The 22,771-nt window shown below is 43.7% G+C and overlaps 1 protein-coding gene across 4 annotated transcripts in view; it reads left to right on the top strand.

Moving 5' to 3' along the window:
• DCC (DCC netrin 1 receptor) overlaps positions 1-17,593 on the top strand; it is a gene marked incomplete at its 5' end in the record, with an annotated part of 959,801 nt that extends 942,208 nt beyond the window's left edge. For all 4 annotated transcript variants that reach the window (XM_081212644.1, XM_081212643.1, XM_081212642.1 and 1 more), the window contains 3 exons: positions 1,512-1,724; positions 13,406-13,548; positions 17,254-17,593. In XM_081212644.1, coding sequence (XP_081068770.1) covers positions 1,512-1,724; positions 13,406-13,548; positions 17,254-17,343 — 446 coding nt within the window. In that variant the 3' untranslated portion in view covers positions 17,344-17,593. The remainder of the gene's footprint in view (positions 1-1,511; positions 1,725-13,405; positions 13,549-17,253) is intronic.
• Between the last annotated feature and the right edge of the window lie 5,178 nt (positions 17,594-22,771).

Raw genomic sequence — 22,771 nt, 5'->3', positions numbered from 1 at the left:
AACCCGAGCATCCACTGTATTGCTCAATTCAGAAACAGATCACCAACTGTATTTTTAGAAAACTTTCAGACCTGCCCCCCAAAAGCTCACAACTTAATGTTAGATGCACTATATTTGATTTGCTGAAAATGTCAACTCTTCCTCCTTCCCAAAGGCTCAAGAGCTTCACTGGGCTTAACTACTTTCCTCTACTTGAGCATTAATTGGTGTCTGGCACTAAATTAGAATCAAGTGCATAAGATTTACCTGTGCATGTGCAGAATCTCATTTTCTGTGTTTGTACTTATAAGCTGTTGATTTGTATTGTACCTGAACAATATGAGCTAGGCAAATAGATATTCTTAAAGAGGTAGCCACAATATGAAATGACTTCATTAGTTGGCTCCGTTCTCAGAAGCTTTCATTAAGTTCTATGATCCTGCTTATTTATTAACTATTGGGGGGGCATTATCTCCCTTTCTTATAATACTAGGATTTATGGACATTCCATGAAGCTGAATGTTGGAAGATTTAAGACCGACAAAATGAAGTACTTCTCACAGTGCATCATTAAACTATGGAGTCTGATCCCACTAGATGTGGTGATGGCCACCAAACTAGACAGCTTTTTAAAAAAATGCTTAAACAAATTCATGGCGGATAAAGCTACCAGTGGTTACTAGCCATAATGGCTATGTTCCACATCTATTGTCTCAGGAAGTATTTCTCTGAATGTCAGTTGCTTGCAATTGCTGATGGGGGGGGGCACACTTGCACTCAAGTCCAGAGGCATCTTGTTGGCCACTATGAGAACAGGATTCTGGGCCAGATGGGACTTTGATTTGAAGATCCAGCAGGGATCTTCTTATGTTCTTCTCAACTCCAGAGACCCTCCTTGAGTTCCTACAAGTATGGTCAATTAGGGTTGGCAGGCACAAGGGATAGGATCTTCTTTGTGGTGGCCCCATGTTTAGGGAACTCCATTCCTATGGAACCATGAAAGGCCCCTTACATGTACTTTAAAGACTCATTTGTTCCAGGCTGAAATCTGTTGATGTGGTGGTGGGACCTGCCTTTCACCAAAAGCCAGATAATAGGTTTCGCCTCCACCCCAGTCATATTTCCAAATACAGCCTTTCTCTTGCTTGTGGTTAAGGTACCGGATGCCACTCACTTTATGGGATTCAAGTCTTCGTATTAAGTGCTAAGGCGGCTAAGGACTGTTTCTGCAACGTGGAGGAAAACCTTCTCCAATCTCTACTGGTATGGCTCAAGCAGGGAGTGCAAGGTGTATCTGCGAGCTCAGAGATCTATCCGTCTGCTACACATCCCCACCCATGATGATGCCAAAGCTTTCATTCCTAAGAAAGAATGCCCAGCTCCGTATAAATATAGGAAGAGGAACAGACCCAGTAAAGAGTTGTGGTGGTGGTGCTGGATTAACAATATTTATACTTATTATTTATAAATGACCTTACGGTTCAGGTTGGTGTTCAAGCTGGTTACATCTTCTTCCATCTTCCCTCTTGCAGCAGTGACTGAAGGACCAGCCCCGCAGCAGACATCCATGCTACCGCAGACGCAGCCTGAACACTCCAGCAGCGAAGATGCCCCAAGCAGGACAATTCCCACAGCATGTGTCCGGCCTACACATCCACTGCGCAGCTTCGCCAACCCCTTGCTACCTCCGCCAATGAGTGCAATAGAACCGAAAGTCCCTTATACACCCCTTTTATCTCAGACAGGTAAGTGATCTCTGGGGGAAAATAGAGTGCCCACAACAGAACGAAGGCCCTTCACCCCATGGTAGAACCTTTGATTTCCTTGCAGAAGGTCCTAGTTTCAAACTCCAGGTAGGACCAAAGTTGGTGATGGGCACTCTGGGCCACTGAGGCCTCTAGTGACCTGGACCTATACCTGCAGTTGAAATATGCATGTCTTATTTCACCCTGTGGTTGTCCAGTACAGAGATGGAGCTAAGTGTGGAGGCTTACTGCAGAAAACAAAAATATGTCTCTGATTTACACGCTATAGGTTTTAGCTTGTAAATATTACATCACACACAGTATCGTATCTTCTTTCTAATGAGTGGCATTGGCAAGCTGGCCGAATTCCAACTGCCTGGACTAACATGTGGATCAGAATGCAGTTATCGTTCAGAAGGGCACACTTGTCCAGATTTTGCAATGCAGTTCTTCACTCAGTATTATGAGGAAAATGCATGCAGAAAAATGTGCATTTAAAAGGAAATATTTACAGAAATGCCCATTTTGCCTTGATACATTAATATAATAATAATATGGACATATGATTGAAAACATGCAACATCAACATGGACAAGAAATACATTGACCTAGACATTAGGATACAGTGAGGGGGAAAGTATTTGATCCCCTGCTAAATTTGCCCATTTGCCCTCTGACAAAGAAATGACCAGTCCATCATTTTAATGGTAGGTTTGTTGTAGCTGTGAGAGACAGAATAACAACAGGAAAAACCCCAGAAACCCAGAAGACAAACGTCAGAGACTGATGTGCATTATAATGAGTGAAATAAGTATTTGATCCCTTTGCAAAAAGATGACGTAGTACTTGGTAGCAAAACCCTTGCTGGCAATTACAGAGGTCAGACGTTTCTTGTAGGTGGCCACCAGGTTTGCAAACATCTCAGGAGGTATTTTTTCCCACTCCTCTTTGCAGATCCTCTCCAAGTCAGTAAGATTTCGAGGCTGATTTCGAGACAAATTTAGCAGGGGATCAAATACTTTTCCCCCTCACTGTAGATGCCCTAAATTCCCATGCTCATGGCAGCTTTTGATAGTTCTGTCTGCCAAGACCATGTTTGCTGTAGTCTGTCTTGTCACTGGCTAATAGATCTGTGGAATAGTCAATTGTTAGCCAAACCAAACAGCAGGACTCAAAATGGCAAGCTACAAGTGGATCTTGTGAAATTGTGAGGTGAATATCTCAAAGAAATGAAAGGTGCCATCACACAATGTTTTCTTGCAGTTTATGTACTGCACAATGGAGATTGTTTGAAGTGTCCAGAATCAGATTACTCCCAGCTGCTCAGTCTTCCAGGTTTTCTTAATCCCTGACAGATAAGAATTACACAACAGTTGAAACCCACACCATGTCCCCCCCCACTTCAAACACCTGCTGCCCATCAATAAATAATCCACTTCTGACAACGGACAGAAGGTCTGAAAATCCTGCACATCAAGGGGACCGCCAATGTTGTCTTTTCCCTAACTAATGCCGGCAATAAATCTTGGAATCCAGTGGATGAGATGTATTCAGCCCTGCTCACCCTACTTCTTTGGGATATTTATTTATTTATATACAGTGGTACCTTGGGTTAAGTACTTAATTCGTTCCGGAGGTCCATACTTAACCTGAAACTGTTCTTAACCTGAAGCACCATTTTAACTAATGGGGCCTCCTGCTGCCGCCGTAGCCTGATTTCTGTTCTTATCCTGAAGCAAAGTTCTTAACCTGAAGCACTATTTCTGGCTTAGTGGAGTGTGTAACCTGAAGCGTATGTAACCTGAAGTGTATGTAACCCGAGGTACCACTGTACCTCTTTTTAGGTGGACCTCATAAAGCAGCTTAAATAAGATTATTACAACAATAAACATCATTTTAAAAAATAATGTTGCCATAAAAGCAAAAGACAATTGTTTGTTTAAAACAAGGATGGGGATCCTTTCACTCTCCTGGTGTTGTTGTACAACAACTCTCATCATCCCTTACCACTGAGTATGCCGACTGGTGCTGATGGGAGTGCAGAAACAAATGTAGATTGCCTTCGTACAGTAGGCTAGTTTCCGTACACACTCATGCAACCTCCTCGATCCTCCATCGCAACAAGCAAGAGGCATTATGGGAGTTTAATGACACATTCCAGAGATCATTTACCTGGAGAGAGCCAGAGACTGAACCTGGTAGACCTTACGCATACAAACCATAGCATTAATCAAGACGATAGCATCAAATATTAGCTCCGTAGTCGTACTGCCAAGTGGCGCATATAGCTCTAATTTATGGCAGCACAGGTGTTTGGCACCTGGATATTTTGTAGATGCCAAAATATGCATAAACAACATTGTAAAAGGACGACCATTTTGAGGCATCAAGGCTATGGAAGGAGTGGAAAATGTCACATCTGTTAAGGTCTCTCTTGTTTGTGCACCGATATGAAATGCTGCCGAACTATTAAAGCAAGCTTCAGCTAATATGCTCAAGGAGGCCTTCCGGTAATAATAAGCTAGCCAGTATTTGCACCTGGCAGACATATATCGTCTAACTAATGAGCTAATGAAATGTTTAATAACCCTATGGAGGAAATAAAATTTTCCTACAGTCAATTCCTGCTGTGGTTCTGCACAGCAGCAGCTGATCAGCATCACCCTCTCTTTTCTTTCCAACCTGTGAAGGGCTCCTCTCCCCCTTTTATTTTTCTTTCACGTTTCTAGATTTTGCTGGCACTTTGAGTTGCCCTACTGGATTGGCATGCGTTAGGACCCAAGTGCCATTTGTTTGATTAGTTTTATAATTAGCCTAATTCAGTTTACTTACAGTTCTACCCTCCCATGCGCCGGGCTTTGTTTCGCTGCGTTTTGTTTTGCTGTCGTTCTGTTGAATCGGTTTTTGCGTTCAAAGAAAAGAAGCCTTCTTGGACATTTTAATCGATTGCAGGGAGTGAGCGCAGCTAGCTGCAGAGACCCAGGAACGGGGCTAGCCCATCACAGCATGCTGAGTGAGCCGCTTGGATGGTGGAAAACAACCCCCCCCCTCCAAGTGACCGTGCATTTTGGCCAAAGTTTTGCAAGGCTCTGGTGGCATCTCATGAGACTTTTTGGTCACATCTTGCGAGGAAAGTGAGACTGTAACGCAAGCATGAGGAACCCTTTCCAGCCAGAGGGCCATGTTGCCTCCTGGGAAATCTTCTGAGGGCCCCATCCCTGGTGGGGCCAGAGGAAAAAAACTGTATGGAGCAATGAAACCAGGACAGGGGCTGTGTAAGAGCCAGGGGCTACCAGTCAGGGCCACCCCAATCATGAGGCAGGTTGAGGCAGCTGCCTCAAGTGGCAGTATGCATGGTATCTCTGTTGCGTGGTGAGTTCCCACCTCCCCCCAGTGGAAATAAAGACACATGACACAGATATTTAAGGTTAATGGGCTAAATATGGCCACAACTTTATTGGTTACAGGTGATGAGCAGTATTGGCTTAGGCCTTGGTCCTAACCGACTATCTGGCTTCAGCCTGTTCACTTGAAGTCTGGGAAGGGTTAACCACCAGTAGGGGGAGTCCTGCTGATGCACATCAGCTAGGAACTCCCCCAGGGTCACCGCTCGGGGGCATGCCTTAGGCCCTCACCTCCATAGGCTTCGGACAGGGCCACAGGCATTTCGGAGATAAGATCTCCGACAAACTGGAGCAGATGGAAGCGACAAAGAGGGAGATCCCAGGCCGCCCCTGCATTAAATGGAGCAGGCCACGCCCCCCAGGCCAGCCGATTGACTGGCCAGGGGAGGATGCAATCAGGATTCCCTCAATCGCGCAGAGGCTGAGAGCCAGCCCCCGAGCGCATGGTGGGAGGGTGAAGCCCGCAACCCCACCTCCTTCTACGTCAGAAGTGGCTTTCTGTCTCCATGGCCAGAGGCAATAATACTTCTGAAAAGCAGCTGCTGGGAACCACTGGAGGGGTGGGTGCTCTTTTGCTTGGGGCTTCTTTTGGGTTTCCCATGGGCATCTGGCTGGCCACTGTGAAAATAACGTTGATGGACCTGGCTGATCCAGCAACCTCTGGTGGAGGGAGCAATTTGGTGTCTCCATGGACTCCTTGCTCTCTTGCCTTAGTGTTGGCCTCACATGGGTGGCAGCATTCCTGCTGCACATGCAAGGCTTCTGCAGGCTTCTCCAGGCCAATCCCTTTCCACTCCTTCCATAGAGCGTGATGTATTTAGGTTGAGGTGGCTGGGAGACCATCTGCCCCTCTGCTGCCTTGCTGCAAGGCCTAAGAGCGCTGCTTGAACTTAGGTAAAAATGCAGAGCAATTCCAATGCTTTGCTCTAAGGAAGAACCCCAACAGACAGACAGACAGACACACCCTTTGGGCCCTTTGTCAGAACAAGGCAAAGTGAGGGGACAAAGAGAGCTAGCTGCCGATGCAATGGCAACAAAAGTAAGAGCAAGTTTGGAAGGAAGGAAGGAAGGAAGGAAGGAAGGAAGGAAGGAAGGAAGGAAGGAAGGAGGGAGAAGAAGAGTTTGGATTTGATATCCCGCTTTATCACTACCCGAAGGAGCCTCAAAGCGGCTAACATTCTCCTTTCCCTTCTTCCTCCCCCACAACAAACACTCTCTGAGGTGAGTGGGGCTGAGAGACTTCAGAGAAGTGTGACTGGCCCAAGGTCACCCAGCAGCTGCATGTGGAGGAGCGAAGACGCGAACCTGGTTCACCAGATTACGAGACTACTGCTCTTAACCACTACACCACAAGGAAAGGAAGGGTGATCAGTGATCAGTGGCAGCAGAGAGAGGATGAGCAGAAGGTAGCAGAAAATGAAATTCAGGAAGGGTTGGGGTAGAGGTACAGACTCAGCACAGACTTCTAAGCTGGTCCTACTACCAGTTGCTTATTCCATTCTTACAACCTTGATTAAGAGGTTATCCCAACATTTGCTTCTTCTTTATTTATCCCTCTGTGTGTGATTTTTTTTTACTTTAAATTTTGAGCTTTAATTGCTACCTGTTGCTAGTCCCAAACCGAAGACAGAGGAGGGAAAACTTAATTGCCATTTTGGTTTCTCACTAGCAATGCCCAAACGGAGCCATCTGCCTTTGTGCAGAGAAGCAGCTCTTTAAGGCCCAGTGACATCAATTAATGAGTTACATGTGAATAACATGATTTCACCACCCCCCCTTCCTTACCACCTCCCTGCCGCAGCAGGCTCACAGGTGCAAATATTCCACGTGCCAGGCATATATTAACAAACTTTATTCTGCTATATAGTTTGTGTGCCAGGCCTAATGGATTTTGAATGACTGGCTTGTTCCAGGAGAGAGAGCAGAAGTCCTGTAATTTATTTGGCAATAATTTTAATTAGCATTGCTGTGCAAATGCGAAGAACAAACTGAAATGAAAGAAATTAGCATAAGCTTTGAAAGACTCGTGTCAGCTGTGCCACCTATGCTGTTTATTTATTTACTTTTAAGTCCTGAATACACATGCAGTTACTGGCTGCTCAGCACACAGGTGCTGTCTCTATAAAGTCCCACCCTGCAACTGGTGCCACAGATTCCATAGTTTACCTGCAAAATCACCTTACCCAGTGCATGCGCTCTCGACTACTTCGATCACTTACACTCTGGAATTCCCTGCCTATTGATGTGAGGCAGGTGCCTTCACTATCCTCTTTTTGGCACCTACTAAAAACATTTTACAGCCGTGGGTGGCGCTGTGGGTTAAACCACAGAGCCTAGGACTTGCTGATCAGAAGGTCGGTGGTTCGAATCCCCATGACGGGGTGAGCTCCCATTGCTCAGTCCCTGCTCCTGCCAACCGAGCAGTTCAAAAGCACGTCAAAGTGCAAGTGCGGGAAGGTAAACGGTGTTTCCGTGCGCTGCTCTGGTTTGCCAGAAGTGGCTTAGTCATGCTGGCCACATGACCCGGAAGCTATACGCCGGCTCCCTCGGCCAATAAAGCGAGATGAGCGCCGCAACCCCAGAGTCGGTCACGACTGGACCTAATGGTCAGGGGTCCCTTTACCTTTACCTTTAAAAACATTTTAGTTTAGACATGCCTACTCAGATGTGTAGAATGTGGATGTACCCTTTAATCTGTTTTTAGTTTATTGTTGATTTTATGTTTTGAAAGATTTTAAAAGCTGGGTTTTTTTGTTTGTTTCTTTGTTTGTTTCTGGCAAAGTAACAATCATAAATAAATAAGAATAAAAATGTGCACCCCATCACCGAGACCATTCCATTGTAACTATCCAACCTCCAAAATTTCAAAAAAAATTCTTGTGATGGTTTAACCCCTTTCCACTTTTAAGGACTTAAAAATAATAATCTCAAACTGATGTGGAAGGTATGAAGCACTGAACATAAGACTGAATAAAATGAGAAACTGAAAGAACCTGAAATTGGCAGATTTTCCTTTCCCTACTCTCACACCATATAGAGGAGCAACTGAGAGTATCAAAATACCTTCAAGCAGTTGTGCCTAAAACATTTTCTTCCCTTTACTCTTTCCCCTCTTGGATCATATTATTTTAAAACACATACCCGTTATCTTCTGTGGATGGCTATATCGTCTGTTCTTTCTTTGAGATTCTGGGAAGTTCAGCAAAACTAGTTATTGAGGAACTCATTTATTACAGTGAAGATAGGGTGCTGATTGTTATCTTTTGAAGAATTTATTTAACTTTCTTTCTTAGCTTTCCCTTTTTCATTTCAGCTAAACTTGGATTATCAAAGAGATTCAGGCATGCAGAAAATGTCTGGCTCTCTTTTTGTCTAATGCTTCCTAGTAGAAAGATATTTATAAGTGGCAAAGTTCAACGTGACACTCTAATTTGGAAGAGCTTTGCTTTGAATATTCTTCAGCATTTAGCAATGCAAGCCTCGCTCACCCTGTGCTTTAACATTTGATTAAAATTAATGTTTGGGGAAAGGGGGGAAAAACATCAGTTCTAAAGAAAAGAAAATCAAAATGCATTTTTAAACATTCTCTCTGTAGCCTGTTGTTGGTGTAGAATTACACTTCTTAAGTATAGCCAAATATATATCTTTAAAACCAGACGTTTAGAAATATTTCCACTGCAAACTAGAGCAGAATACGAATGGCCCACCCCATTTTATCACCCTATTTTGGGGAGGTGGCCATTTTGGGGGGGGGGGAGCTGTGCTGAATTGTTAAAGGAGAACCGGTAGTTGTGTCCAATTGGCCTGGAAGGGTGGAAAGCAGGGAGACCAACAGTTGATAGAGCCACAGTCAATAATGGGCAGAGTTAAGTAATTTTAGTTTTGCCCCCCATCTTCCTCTCTACTGAGTCTTACAAAGGCAACACTTGAAACTAAGGAGGAAGCTGACAGCCAGGGCTATCCCCTGGGCATGTTGTAAGTAAGCAGGCAGGCAGGTAATGGTGGGAAGGGGGCAGTCCAAGGGCAGACTGAGGTTCGTAGGGCAGTGTCCCATTGGCGAACTAATACCAGTGTACTGGAAGAAGCAAAGATCACCAGTGTTGAAGCAATGATTCTTTAACATCAACTTCATTGGACTGGTCATGTTGTGTGGATGCCTGATTATCGTCTTCCAAAGCAACTACAGTGGTACCTCAGGTTACATATGCTTCAGGTTACATACGCTTCAGGTTACAGACTCTGCTAACCCAGAAATAGTGCTTCAGGTTAAGAACTTTGCTTTAGGATGAGAACAGAAATCATGCTCTGGTGGCGCAGCAGCAGCAGGAGGCCCCATTAGTGGTGCTTTAGGTTAAGAACAGTTTCAGGTTAAGAACGGACACCGGAATGAATTAAGTACTTAACCCGAGGTACCACTGTACTCTATTCCAAACTTAAAAATGGAATGTGTAATGCTGGTGGTCAAGAAAAGAGGTTTAAAGACTGTCTCAAGGCAAATCTTTAAAAATGTAGTATAAACACCAACACTTGCCTGTGAGCACTCCAGTTGGAGAACAGCCTTTACCAAAGGTGTCATGGGCTTTGAGGACACTCAAACTCAGGACGCAAGGGAGAAACGTGCTAAGAGGAAGGCACGCTTGGCAAATCCACACTGTGATCAACTCCCACTCGGAAACCAATGTCCCCACTGTGGAAGGATCAAGAATTGGCCTCCACAGTCACTTATGGACTCATTGTTAAAATCGTGTTTATGGAAGACAATCTTACTAGGCTACGAGTGATCGTGAAAGAGGAAAGCCCTGATGAACCAGCATCTCTTTTAAGGGAGTACTTGCAAAATACTCATTGTTTAGCTCTAGGTGTTCTACAAATCCAGATATACAAGAGAGGGACAGGGAGCAAGGTCGAGGATGGCAATTCTGCCCCAAACCACTGTGCCTGTCACCCTCCATGAGCTGAAGATCAAATATCCAAAAGAGGAAGCCTGCCATGGTCATGGAGACTCTCCACATGATGCAGACTCATGGAATTCGGGGTTCTACATTGCATGGGGTGCCTAAAGGTAAAGGGACCCCTGACCATTAGGTCCAGTCATGAACGACTCTGGGGTTGCGGCACTCATCTTGCTTTATTGGCCGAGGGAGCCGGCATGTAGCTTCCGGGTCATGTGGCCAGCATGACTAAGCCGCTTCTGACGAACCACAGCAGTGCACGGAAACGCCATTTACCTTCCCACTGGAGCGGTACCTATTTATCTACTTGCACTTTGACGTGCTTTTGAACTGCTAGGTTGGCAGGAGCTGGGACCAAGCAACGGGAGCTCACCCCACCACGAGGATTTGAACTGCCGACCTTCTGATCGGCAAGTCCTAGGCTCTGTGGTTTAACCCACAGCACCACCCACGTCCCTGGGTGCCTACATATGGGGTGCCTACATATGGGGTGCCTACATAAGCAGAAACACACACACGGCCTACCTTGAAAAGTCACCCTCTAACGTGTGGGGTAGCAGGGGTGAAGCTAGTACTCTCCTCCCTGATCACACATATTAATGGTTTCTCAAGACTGCATAGCCTCTGCTCTCTTTTTCCACACATGGACACACTACCAAAACACAATGGAGTAGAGAAAAGTCTTCAGGACATCAGCATTATTTTTCTCTCAGAAGGTCCAAGCAATGGCACTGCTTCTTGCGTTGAGACAAAGTTATTTGTCTGTAGTGACACCAGCCTTCTGGCCCACACTTCCTCATGCAGTTTGGGAGGCACCCACTGTGGCCAGATTTAAGCAGCTCCTGAAATCCCTACTACCATATTTTTTGCTTTATAAGACGCAACCGGACCACAAGACGCACCTAGTTTTTGGAGGAGGAAAACAAGAAAAAAAAATATTCTGAATCTCAGACGCCAGAACAGCAAGAGGGATAGCTGCGCAGTGAAAGCAGCAATCCCTCTTGCTGTTCTGGCTTCTAGGATAGCTGCGCAGCCTGCATTCACTCCATAAGACGCACACACATTTCCCCTTACTTTTTAGGAGGGAAAAAGTGAGTCTTATAGAGCAAAAAATACGGTAGTTTCCATAGACTTTCCCTGCCTCTGGTCACATTGCTCAGTGTTTCTGTTTAAATGCTTTGCTTTGCTTAACTTTTTCTTTTTTAATGTATTTACTTTTTGCTTGTGATTTCACGGTTGATGTGAACTGCTTCAAGATTTTGTTATATTTACTGGTGTATCGGTTATTTTAAAGAAATACAGTAAATATTTGCCCCGTCCCGGCACCTTCTGGGAGGAGAACGGTGGTAGTTGAAACCAATTGACCTGCCAACTGACCAAGAATTATCTCTCGCTGCGTAAGGAGAGAAAGAGTAGCTGCTTTCAAGGCTGCAGAGAAAGAAAGCCATAGCAGATAAGCATCCCTGGGATTGTTTCCACTCTGCAAAAATTTCCTCTCATTTTTGGCATTTTGGCTCTGCTCAGTCCAGCTACAAATGCAGCCTTTTTATACCAATTTAACTGTGATAGCTTCCCCTTAGTGTAGTTGTGGTTTTGTGAGGGTGCAGACAAGTCTCTTAGCCCTCTCTGCCTCTCTTTACTCAAGGTCAACCACTCTTAGTATACATACTTGAGCTGGCCCCCAAATCCTTCCTTCTGCATCCAGTCCCTCAGGTCAATATTGCAAACCCCTATTCTTTTCTGTGCCTAAAGATGCTTTGATGTTCTGCCAAGCGCTCGTGATATACAGTGGTGCCCCGCAAGACGAATGCCTCGCAAGACGGAAAACTCGCTAGACGAAAGAGTTTTCCGTTTTGGAGGTGCTTCGCAAGACAAATTTCCTATGGGCTTGCTTCGCAAGACGACAATGTCTTGTGAGTTCCTGCTGGTTTTTTCCTTCCCCCCTTTTTTCTAAGCTGCTAAACCGCTTATCAGCTGATCCGATCAGCAGATAAGCCGCTAATAGCGCTAATCCGCTAATCCGTCAATGGGCTTGCTTCGCAAGACAAAAAAACCGCTAGACGATGAGAATCACCGAACGGATTCTTTTCGTCTTGCGAGGCACCATTGTATTTGATTTTTCCACCACCAAAAACCTTCCCATTTTTTAAAAAAAATAATTATTAGGTTTTACAGTTTTATATTCATCACAATAACATTATTCCTTGAAAAAAGAAAAATACAGTTCCCCTTCCCCCCTCCTCCCTACGACTTCTCTCAACTTCCTTCTCTGGTTCTTTACACATTAACTTCTCTAGCTTGTTAAATTAAATGTTATAATATTCTCCTCCTTTTTATACCATACTTATTTTCAAATTACCTCTTACATACGTTTTGATATTTTCCTGTTATTACATCTTGATCTCTCTATTTTGTTGATTGTAAGTGTTTGGTCAAACCCAACTAGTCAGTCTACTTCTTTACAATATTTCTGTAGATGCAAAATTAGATTCAGTTAGCATATAAAGGCCAATTTACCTAATTCACACGCAGACAAAAAAAATGCAAACTGGAGCGCAGTCATCCTTTGAAATTCATGTTTCTCTGACTTATGTGATGTAGCTCTCCAACGAAGTAATGAGTGCAAAAATGCATATACTAGGGTGAAATGGGCATAAAAATGCATATATTAATTAATATAATTCTATGCATCAAATGTGGATATTAAGAAAAACTACATACAAAATTGCAGCTGTATGGAGAAATTCACACTAAAATGCTGCTGAATTTTCATGAGGACTTTTTAAAAAAATTGCAAACCGATGTGGAAATGTGTACTGAACTTAAGATCAGAAAAATGAGAAACCGAGAGAGACGAAAATTGAGATTCATCCATCCTTTGACTGGGGGGGATTTAATATTTTGCACTCATTGATTGCAGTGGGAAACACTTGAGCATGTAGCTGGGTAGCCCATCAAAATCCATGAAAAATTTAAAAGTGTTTATTACCTAGATATCACCTCTAATTGACTTGGAAATGGTTGTGATTCATTTCTGTGGAACTTACTTCCAGGTAAGTATGCTTAAGACTGTAGCATTAATCTAACTGGGTTTTATTTTAAGATTCCTATTTGGGTCTTGGGCTGTTTAGATTCAATATGCTGTTGTGGTTTCATTCTTTTAAAAAATGTGTGCTACACATTTTAGGTGATAACAGATTATAAATGTAAGGAATGGCCTGGGCAAAATACAGCTGATTTAATGTGTATTCTCATGTTGCTTCTGCTTTCTTCAGGGCATGATTCATGGGCTAATATAGTCCTGACTTCTCCATTTATATTGCAGCACCCAACCTTCCCAAGGCTCAGGTTAAGACAGCATCGCTTGGACTAGCTGGCAAAGCAAGATCCCCTCTGCTTCCCGTTTCAGTGCCGACAGCCCCAGAAGCCTCAGAAGAAGGTCACAAACAAACAGAGGATGCTGCAAATGTAAGCACACGTCCATGGCTCTCTTGTAGCCTGGAAGCACTAGCTGAAATGGTTTGTAGATCCAGTCTCATACCAATTGGATTGATGGGACTGCCAAAGGCAGGTGTTACTGGAGAAGCAAGGCTAGCGCTGAAAATAACTGTCCCATTTCCTCCTCTTCCTCTTCCTCCTCTACCGTATTGCGGTTTGCACTTCCCTTGTTTAGAATACAAGGGATAATACTCATTTCTCCCACATTTCATCCCCATTTTTTTTTCTCCCAAAGCTTACCTGCAGTCAATTAGAGCCTTAACATTGACTTTTCAGGTTCAATATTAATATATTACAGAATCTGTGTCAAGTTCAAATGCACTCTCAAGTTCAGGTTTGTTTTTCAAATTCAAATTCATTTTTTAAAAAAAAAAAAAAAAGATCTGCAAAGTATCCTGAAAGGTATTCACAGAACTTTGTAAAATCCTTTGTCCTTCTCAGCCATTAGCTGTTTTAACTTCCAAGGCTAGCCTGCAACTTTTTCACTTGTAGAGTTTTTCACGCAGTTTAAATACCCAGGGACGGGAGTGGACTTCCTTTTTATCCTCCCGTTTTGCCGAATTAACAATTAATAGTTAATTTCCTTCTCACCTTGCAAATCAGTTTGAAGTTAGTTGGAATGGTAGGTGCTACTGGCTGGTTCAGAGGCTTCGCTCTGCAGAGTGCCTAATTCGCCGGCTTCTCCTCAGCTCCCCCCCCCCCGTAGCCTGAGCTGCCGTTGCGATCTGCAGGACCCCTTGGCACCTCAAATTTTCCTTTGAGGCTTTGGGGGGGGGGGCTACGCCTCGCCTTGGCGCTTCCCCTATGGACCTCTGCAGTGTCGGGCCTGCCAGAGCTGTCAAACCCGCAGTCCATCCGCCATTCACGCCAACCCCGGAAGCACAGATTTGTCTCAGTTGAGAAAGCTTATCAACCCCTGAGGAAGTTCAAAATCTTTCTGAGATGAATCTCAACAAACATGGGGAGTAGATCACGGGAACCACAGTTTTCCACAAGGATGCTATGTACCTTCAAATCTTTGTTGGCCAACTTGTGTGGGTGACAGTGGGAAGTCTTCTCGCAATGCAAGTCTCAGCTTCACAGAAGAGGATTCTGTTGTCACCATGGCAGGGCAGGAAAGCGTTAAACTTCTCCTCCCCAACCACCATGGTTCCAAGTGCATTCAGGTTTCCCTGAGACTTCTAAATACATAACAAAAAGATGTGCACTTTGATTGCAATATTGCAAGTAATGCTGAGTCTAGTTTGGCTCTGGTTGGATGGAAACCAGTCTCTCCATGGAAAAAGCTAGATCACAAAGAGCAGTAGTGCTGTTGGGGCAGAACTTTGGAGTGGGTGACCATGGCCCCAGTCAGGTGAAACAGCAGGAGAGACCCAAACACAGCAGGGCTGGCTCACATTTTGAAATAAGTAATACCTGTTGCCATCTAAAGAGTTGGCCCTCTGTAAGCCTGTTAAGTCCAGAGTCAAAAATTACCTGACTGCGTCACACACCAGGGAAAAAGTTCTTAGCTTAGCTGGCCTGCTAGTTTTCTGTGTGCAATGATTTTATCATTATTATTTTGAATGAAAGAGCATAGACTCCTGTGCTCTCCCCGTTTGCAATCTAGAACAGACTTGGTCCAGATGGGGGCTGCATCATTCGAAATGCACGTGCCATATAGATGGCTCCGACTGTACCCTACATTCTTGGCAGCTACCAGCTTCCACAAAATGGGGGACCCTGATACAGTAATCTATATAGTTTCAACCTTTGCCTCTGAATGTAAAGCTCTCCCACATGGAAGTGTGTTCAGCCACTTCCACAAGCAGAATTTAATCATCATCATCATCATCATCATCATCATCATACTCCGCACATCTGACTGGGTTGCCCCAGCCACTCTGGGTGGCTCCCAACAACATATTAAAAATACAATAAAACATCAAACATCAAACATTAAAAACTTCCCTAAACAGGGCTGCCTTCAGATGTCTTCTAAAAGTCAAATAGTTGTTTATTTCCTTGACATCTGGTGGGAGGGCATTCCACAGGGTGGGTGCCACTACCAAGAAGGTCCTCTGCCTGAAATTAATGGACTATGCAGAATTTGATAAAATGACAGGAAGGATTCGAAACCTGCAGGGTCAGAGATTCTCAGAGGACTGGAGTAAATATGTGAATTATTTGAAAAGCAATTGGAATCAACAGATTACACTGGTAGGACTGCAAGAAGTTTTGTAAGGAGGACTATGTGAAATATTGCAGAGAAAAGCATGAAGAGAATTATTAGTGAAGGACTATTAAAAGTAATAGTGAAACTAATGAAATGCAGATTAAGTGATAAAGACTGAAAAATCTTCAGATGTGGTTGATGGAAGGCCAAAACATTGTATAAGATAAGAAAATATGCTGTATGTTTTTTTTGGAAATTTTATGTATATATATATATAGAGAGAGAGAGAGAAGGTCCTCTGCCTGGTTCCATGTAATTTCACTTCTCACAGTAGGGGAACTGCTGGAAGACCCTCGGAGCTGGACCTCAGTGTCTGGGCTGAACGATGGGGGTGGAGACACTCCTTCAGCTATATAGGGCCAATGTCATTTAGGGCTTTAAAGATCAGCACCAACACTTTGAATTGTGCTCGGGAACATACTGGGAGCCAGTGTAGAAGGATTTTAAATCTGCCCCCCTTATTATTCTCACACCCTAAAAGGAAGAATCTTTCCAGTGATTTTTTTCTTTCTTTCTGGTGTTTTGCGGTTCTATTTCCCTTTCTGGATCCTGTCCAGGGCTTTTGCTCCACTAGTGCAATTCAAGCACCATGATTTAGAGGCCATCTCCTGCAAGTAGCAGCAGCAACTGAAACAAATGGTAATTGAAGTGAGCAGAAACACAATAGGCAGCCTAACTGGTGGGCAAAAGCCATCGCTGCACTAATGCCATCCCAGGGCAGCTCTTGGATTATTGCACAGCTTTTTTTTTGCCTCTGAATGGTTTCCAAGGCTTGACGGCCATTCTGTGTACGGGAGATAAGGCAGCCTGGCGCCATGCAATTGGGAAGGGAGTGAAGAAATGAAAACAACCACTTTGGTTGAAATGACTGGTATAAGGAGCTGTCGAGTGTGGAACATTTCAGCTCTAAATATCTTATTTTTCGTAATGGCTGGACAAATTATTTCCCAAGGGAAGCCTCTGCGGAAGTGGGAGCACTTAGAGGAGATAATGGAAGAGGAGCCAATGGGGAGCAAAGTTCAGGCTCTCAGTCCCACTCAACCTCTATGGGCATGCTAAAGACAATGACCTTTTATTAACACTTGAGTTTCCTCCCAACTTACTTTCAAATAATGCCATTCCCTTTCAAACACATATAAATAAAGATGTCTTTTATAGGACATTCCCTTCAACCTCTTCCATTTTACATGCGTGATGTACTGATACTGAATCAGGATAGTCATGCTGAAAATATCCGCCGAAAGACTGCTTTTAAAACTGGCAGGACAGGAGAAGGTCAGGGTTGGATCCAGGGTAGGGATGGATGGATCTGTCCCTTTCTATTTTTCCCCAATCTTAAATGCAGTTTTCCATGTTTCTGCAGTGACTGGTCGTAATTGTTATCCATGCTGATTATCTTGGATAGATTCGGACGCAAGCTTAAAGAAACAGCATTAACTAGCTGCTTGCTTTCTCCACAGGTATATGAACAGGATGATCTTAGTGAACAGATGGCTAGTTTGGAGGGGCTGATGAAGCAGCTTAATGCCATCACAGGCTCGGCCTTCTGAAAGCTTTGGATGAACAGAAGAATGGAGTAACCCGGGAACATTGCAGCATACCAGCGTTTCACACACACACCACCACCTAACACCCGCGTCTGCCATAAAGCCAACCGATGCGCCATCAAACCCCGTTCTATGGAGAGATCTCACAGTCTTGAAATGGCATCGTGCATTCCTATTGGTCAAGCAACAGTCTGAAGCAGTGATGAAAGAGCAGCCCTGAGAAGCAAGAAACAAGATGTCTCCATGACCCACCCCCAGTGCCTCCTGTTGGCCTATTTTGTTCTGCTGATCTTCGCAGTGTGTGCAGGGTGGGATCTTACTTAAGGTCTGCTTCACACATTATCATGTGGCTGGTAACCTGACCTAGGCTGGCCTCTCTCCACATGAGGGAGGCCACCAATTTTGTCCCCAGTGAAATTCAAAATGATTTGGGTGGTTCTTCCTCAGGTGAAACTCCTGAGATCTTTTGAGGGAAGTCAAAGAGACTCCTGGCATTTCTTAGTGGGTGGTAGAGTGAGTGCCCATCCACAGATTGTCAGAAGTGATTCTGCTGCCAAAATTTATAATTTGAAAACTTGTAAAGACACTTTACAAGTCATTCCCGTTCCCACTGAAGCCCATTCCAAGCCAAGCCTGCGGTTCCACCGAGCATGTAATGGACTCATCCTGCTGTCAACATTCCCTGTTGCTAGCAAGCCATCACTTCCTCCAGCCCTTCTCCTTTCCCAAAACTGATTGTTGCCAGAGAGCCTGTGCAAACAAGTTTCTAATATCTCTCACTTTCCCAGCATTAACCAATTCTCCACATGAGCATCCAGGTTGGAGTGCCTAGGTCTTAAAGAAGGACCTTTACGACTATTTATGCTCCCTACCAGCCCTTCTCACCTCTGGCCCCCTTATGGGAAGGGTAGTAGAGAACACAGACAGGAAGCTCCCCAGATGCTACAGCATTACCAATTCTACAAACATTTGCAAAAATAAACACCCTTCATTTTCGCTAAGTCCAAGTGAGGAACCTGCTGAACTACATGTGTTGCTGAACTACAACTCCCATCAGCCCTGACCATTGGCCATGCTAGTTGGGGCTGATAAGAGCTGGAGTCTAGCAAGATATGGAGAACTTACAGGCTTCCCCATCCCTACTCCAAGAGATCTCTGAGTAAGTGAGAAATAAATAATGAGATGAGCTGGAGGGGAGCTTATCCATTGCTCTGTCCCTGGATTGTTCATAATATGAAATGAGAAGCCAAACTAGATTTTTCTCCTCAGGCAGAAGCACTGTAGGAATTTCTAAGGAAGCCAAAAGAGTTTTTGATACCGCTAGCAACATTTATCCATGTTTTGCATACCCATCACTCATGTGGCTTGGCGTTTTGGGAAGGGAGCCTTCTTGTGCTTTGTGCTAGTTTTATTCATAATGATTTAATCCCAGTGTTGTTGAAATTGGCGTGTTCAACTGTGAGGAAGCACCCATGTGCGTCAGGTTCCCCGCCAAAATTACACCACCAGGATAATATGTGTAGCAGGCCCAACAATTTTTTTTAACTTGCTAAAGAGGGTTCTAGGAGAGTTTTTGTGTGTGTAGATCTTCCAGGTGCATTGCGATGCACATTGTAGGCCACTGTGATATCATATAAAATATGTAGATCCTCTTACTTTTCATCGTTTCAACGCAAAAGCATCATCGCATAGCACCAAAGGGTTGGAAGTATTCTCAACAGCACAAAACATGAAGAAAAATAACAATAACACTCATTTTTTTAAAAAAAAAATTAAAGCCAAGAAATATTATTTTAAGCACTCAACTTGCACAAACGGTGGAGCCATTTATGCAGAGAAATCGCCCACATAGCAAGTATTTGCAAATCTCCCCATAGTTAAACGTATGCCTAAACATAAGATATGAGTAGAGGGGGGAGTTAATTGGCAACAGAGCCATGCTGTCAACATCTGAAACGAGCTCTGATATGCAGTTGTTCTGCTCCTAAGCTAGGAATTGAGCTATGCAGGTTTTGTGCCACCCTGGGCCACCTTTAGCAGCACCACAGTGGGAAAGGATGCTCGCTCTAGCCCTCTCTCTGCTTCATCCTGACACCCCCAAAGACTGCTTGGTTTCATAACTCCGCAACACAACTATCCAAGATGAAAACGTCTAACGTATGGGAAACGCTGAGCTTTGTCGACATCAAGCAAGTCCTAGGTGCAGACAGTGAGTTAAAGAACCAGTGGCTAGATCTGTGTGCTGGTGAAGAAATTCCTAGAATAGGATGGTAAATAGGATGTTGTGTCACAAGGTATGACATTTTGCCAGCACTACTGGGGGTAACACCCCCCAGTGCAAATGTTTACAAACAAGGTGCCAGAAAGTTTTTTAAAAAGGAAGTCCTTCTACAACAGTTTCCATATTGGCAGCAGCCAGCGAATGGTCTGCACCATTACAGCAGGATACTGGCTATGAACCGAAATGATGCCTTCTAAGTGTTACCTACCACTCCCATTCCAGTATTCTGGCTTTTTGTTGCAGTGTTTATTGACATCCATAAGTGGTAACATGAACAAAATGTTGTGTGCATACTTCCCAGTGCTGAACTTTCCGCATTCATTCAGAGTTAATCCCTGTTTTCGCAGGCAAATCACCAAAAGGGAGCTAAATTTGCATATTTATCAGTTATGAGGCTGCAAAAGCCCAATGAGAAGGTTTCGGCTGAGTTATTGCATTCAGCACTGCCTTTGATTTCAAGCTTGAGTAGGTCATAATTTTAAAAGAGCATGGAAGGGAGAGAGGATCTTTACATCCTAATAGCTCTTTTTATTAGGAAGGTAATTATATGTGAAGTCCTGAATAAAATATTTGGAATAAAATGGCACAGTATCAGAAGTAATAATTCGGAAAACTTACACATACACACACACACACAACCTTATGGTGGGTAGGAGAAGAGAAAATTCAAATGCTTCATTAGAAATGCTAGTTTCTTTGTGAAAGTGTTCTCCCAAAATAATGCTTCTTTTTCAATTTAGCCTGGAATGCTAATGCAACATTTCCTAATGACTAGGCAGTCTTATTTAGTATGGGAGGTTGAGTTTTTAATGTTCTGACCAATTTGGGATGGCATCCAGCTGCATCCAGTTGCATTGATGCCGTGGAACTCAATGTCTTGTTTCAACAAAAGCAGGAATGACAAGATTGCTTCTCCAACTGGGAGAGAACAAAAAGAAAGAAGAGAAAAACATCTATGAATTTTTAGCAGACTGATAAGGCCTACTGCTAAATTCCTAAAAGCAAATATGACTCTGCATTTAAAACACTATCAGCTGAAAAGATAGTTCTGCAAGAATGTGAAAATGAGAACGCACTTCGTTCTTCGTTGTGAAGGCCCCTAATGGGTTCTGAACCTGTATCTTCAGAACTTTCTAGAACACTAGTCAGAGGGCAAGTGCACCTACCCATGGTTAAGTAGGATGTGTCCATCTATGTCCTGAAGATGCAACAGATCCCCTCCCAGTCAGTTAACGTCTGACTTCCATGGAATCAGGATCACTACAGTGTCCCGTCCCCCCCGTAAATTTCCTTATGAAACCCCACATTTCCTTCTTCCCTTTCTCTCACTTGTTGCCATTGCAGGGGAGGTGACATGTGATTTGTCTTAGATGTTGTGAATTCTGCTTCCCACGAATTATTCTTCTGTATTCAGCAACTTGTACATCTGTGGAACAGCAAAGGCACGTTTTTAACAACGACAACAAGCTTGGAGTGGTGAGGAGTTCCTATTTCAGAGGGCCTGATCTATGCTGGTGGAGAGTAAAAGGTCAACACCAAACACAACATGAAGAAATTATTCTCCTGGATTTATTTTTATTCAGTGCCCTGATGTGGGAATAGACCCAATGAGGGAACTCATTTACAGAGATAGGGTTGCCATATTTTGAAGAGCAACGAAGAGGACACATTTGCCGACTTCGACTCTTTCCTATGGATCGCTGTGACAACTCTCATTTTACATACCCATGAAAAGAGGATGTATCCTGGGGTGGAGAGAGGACATATGGCAACCCTACTAGCACATCTGCTCAAACAACTTCCTTGCTGAGCAATGATACCAGTTCTCAACAGGCTTCTACAATATTGGTATCCCCCCTCAAAGGACAAACTTTCTATCCCACTGGTTTCAAAGCAGTTGGATGGGTGTGCTTAAAATCGGATGGTTTATTTAGTGCACAATCTGATGGTGCTCTTGAATATTTCTAGTTATATATCTGAGAGGTGCCACCTCATTCTGCTAGCACAAATGACACTACAGTTGCTTATCCCCAAAGTCCCTGAGACATCTCCCAGCTAAGAAAACATACTCTTCCAAAAGGAAGTATCAGAAGCCAAAGGGTGAACTTCCTGAGATTTAGACAATTTCTACATATAGTCATCCATTTTTCCATGCTAAGGCATCCATTTCATTCTCTAGTTTACATTCAAAGATGGATTTGGACAGTTGGGTGTTTGCCATTGTCAGATTAGGTTATTCCACAGAACTTCACTTCTACAGTATCTGTCATAGTTTAGTATTGCTTTGGAAGGAGAACCCTGTTGTAAACAAAGGACCTATTGAATCTGTTCCCATACATAAACATCAATATGGTTTCTACTTTTATTACTTCACTGTCCTGAAGAAAGATAGTTGATTGGGTCCATCTGTAACTTCAGTACCATTGATTCCTTCACTTTGCTGCCAGGGACAAATACTTCCAGTATTGAGTCCTGCCCATTGAACTATCCATGGCACTGAGAGTTTGGCAGACATAAGTGTTTTTCTCTTGTTTCGAGAACCTGTTGATCTTCTCTACCAATCCTATCGCCGTTATCAATCTATAGCAAAGCACTGTACAGAAACCTCTTCATTTCACCCTTGATGTTTTTGTCTGCATCAATATGGACAAATAATTTGATGAATTGGGTCCATTTTGCATATGCTTCACAGATGTGCCTTTTCCCATCAGGACAGTGTGTATGATAATAGCTGTTACATCCTAATTGTGTCTGCATCTGGTACCAAGGGCTATACTTAGATCCATCACCCCTCATTATTTCTATGACCTTCATGATTGTGTATATGCATCTCCCTAAGAGGCAATTTCAGACAATACCAAGTGCTGAATTCTCTGGTTCAAGGTAACCAGGTATTGGGGTTCTCTGGGATTTTGGTCTCATTGGATGGGGCTTCTTAGGTATATATTCTCTCTGTCCACAAGTACTTCCCAAAACTGTATTTTCATAATCTCATAGTGGCCACAACCTTGGCTCACAAACCTTCTTTAACTGTCCAGAAATTATTTTACACATCTCTCTACAGTGCCAGACTTTCCTTCTTTGCATCCTAGTAGGAAACTTCAAGGTGTGGAGAATGGACTCATACTAGTCCTGACTTCTGAAATGTAT

This window comes from Podarcis bocagei (assembly GCF_964188305.1).
Source record: "Podarcis bocagei genome assembly, chromosome: 11".
Classification (NCBI taxonomy): Eukaryota; Metazoa; Chordata; class Lepidosauria; order Squamata; family Lacertidae; genus Podarcis; species Podarcis bocagei.
Note: the sequence above shows the minus strand (reverse complement) of the source record. Positions and strands in the feature narration are given on the sequence as shown.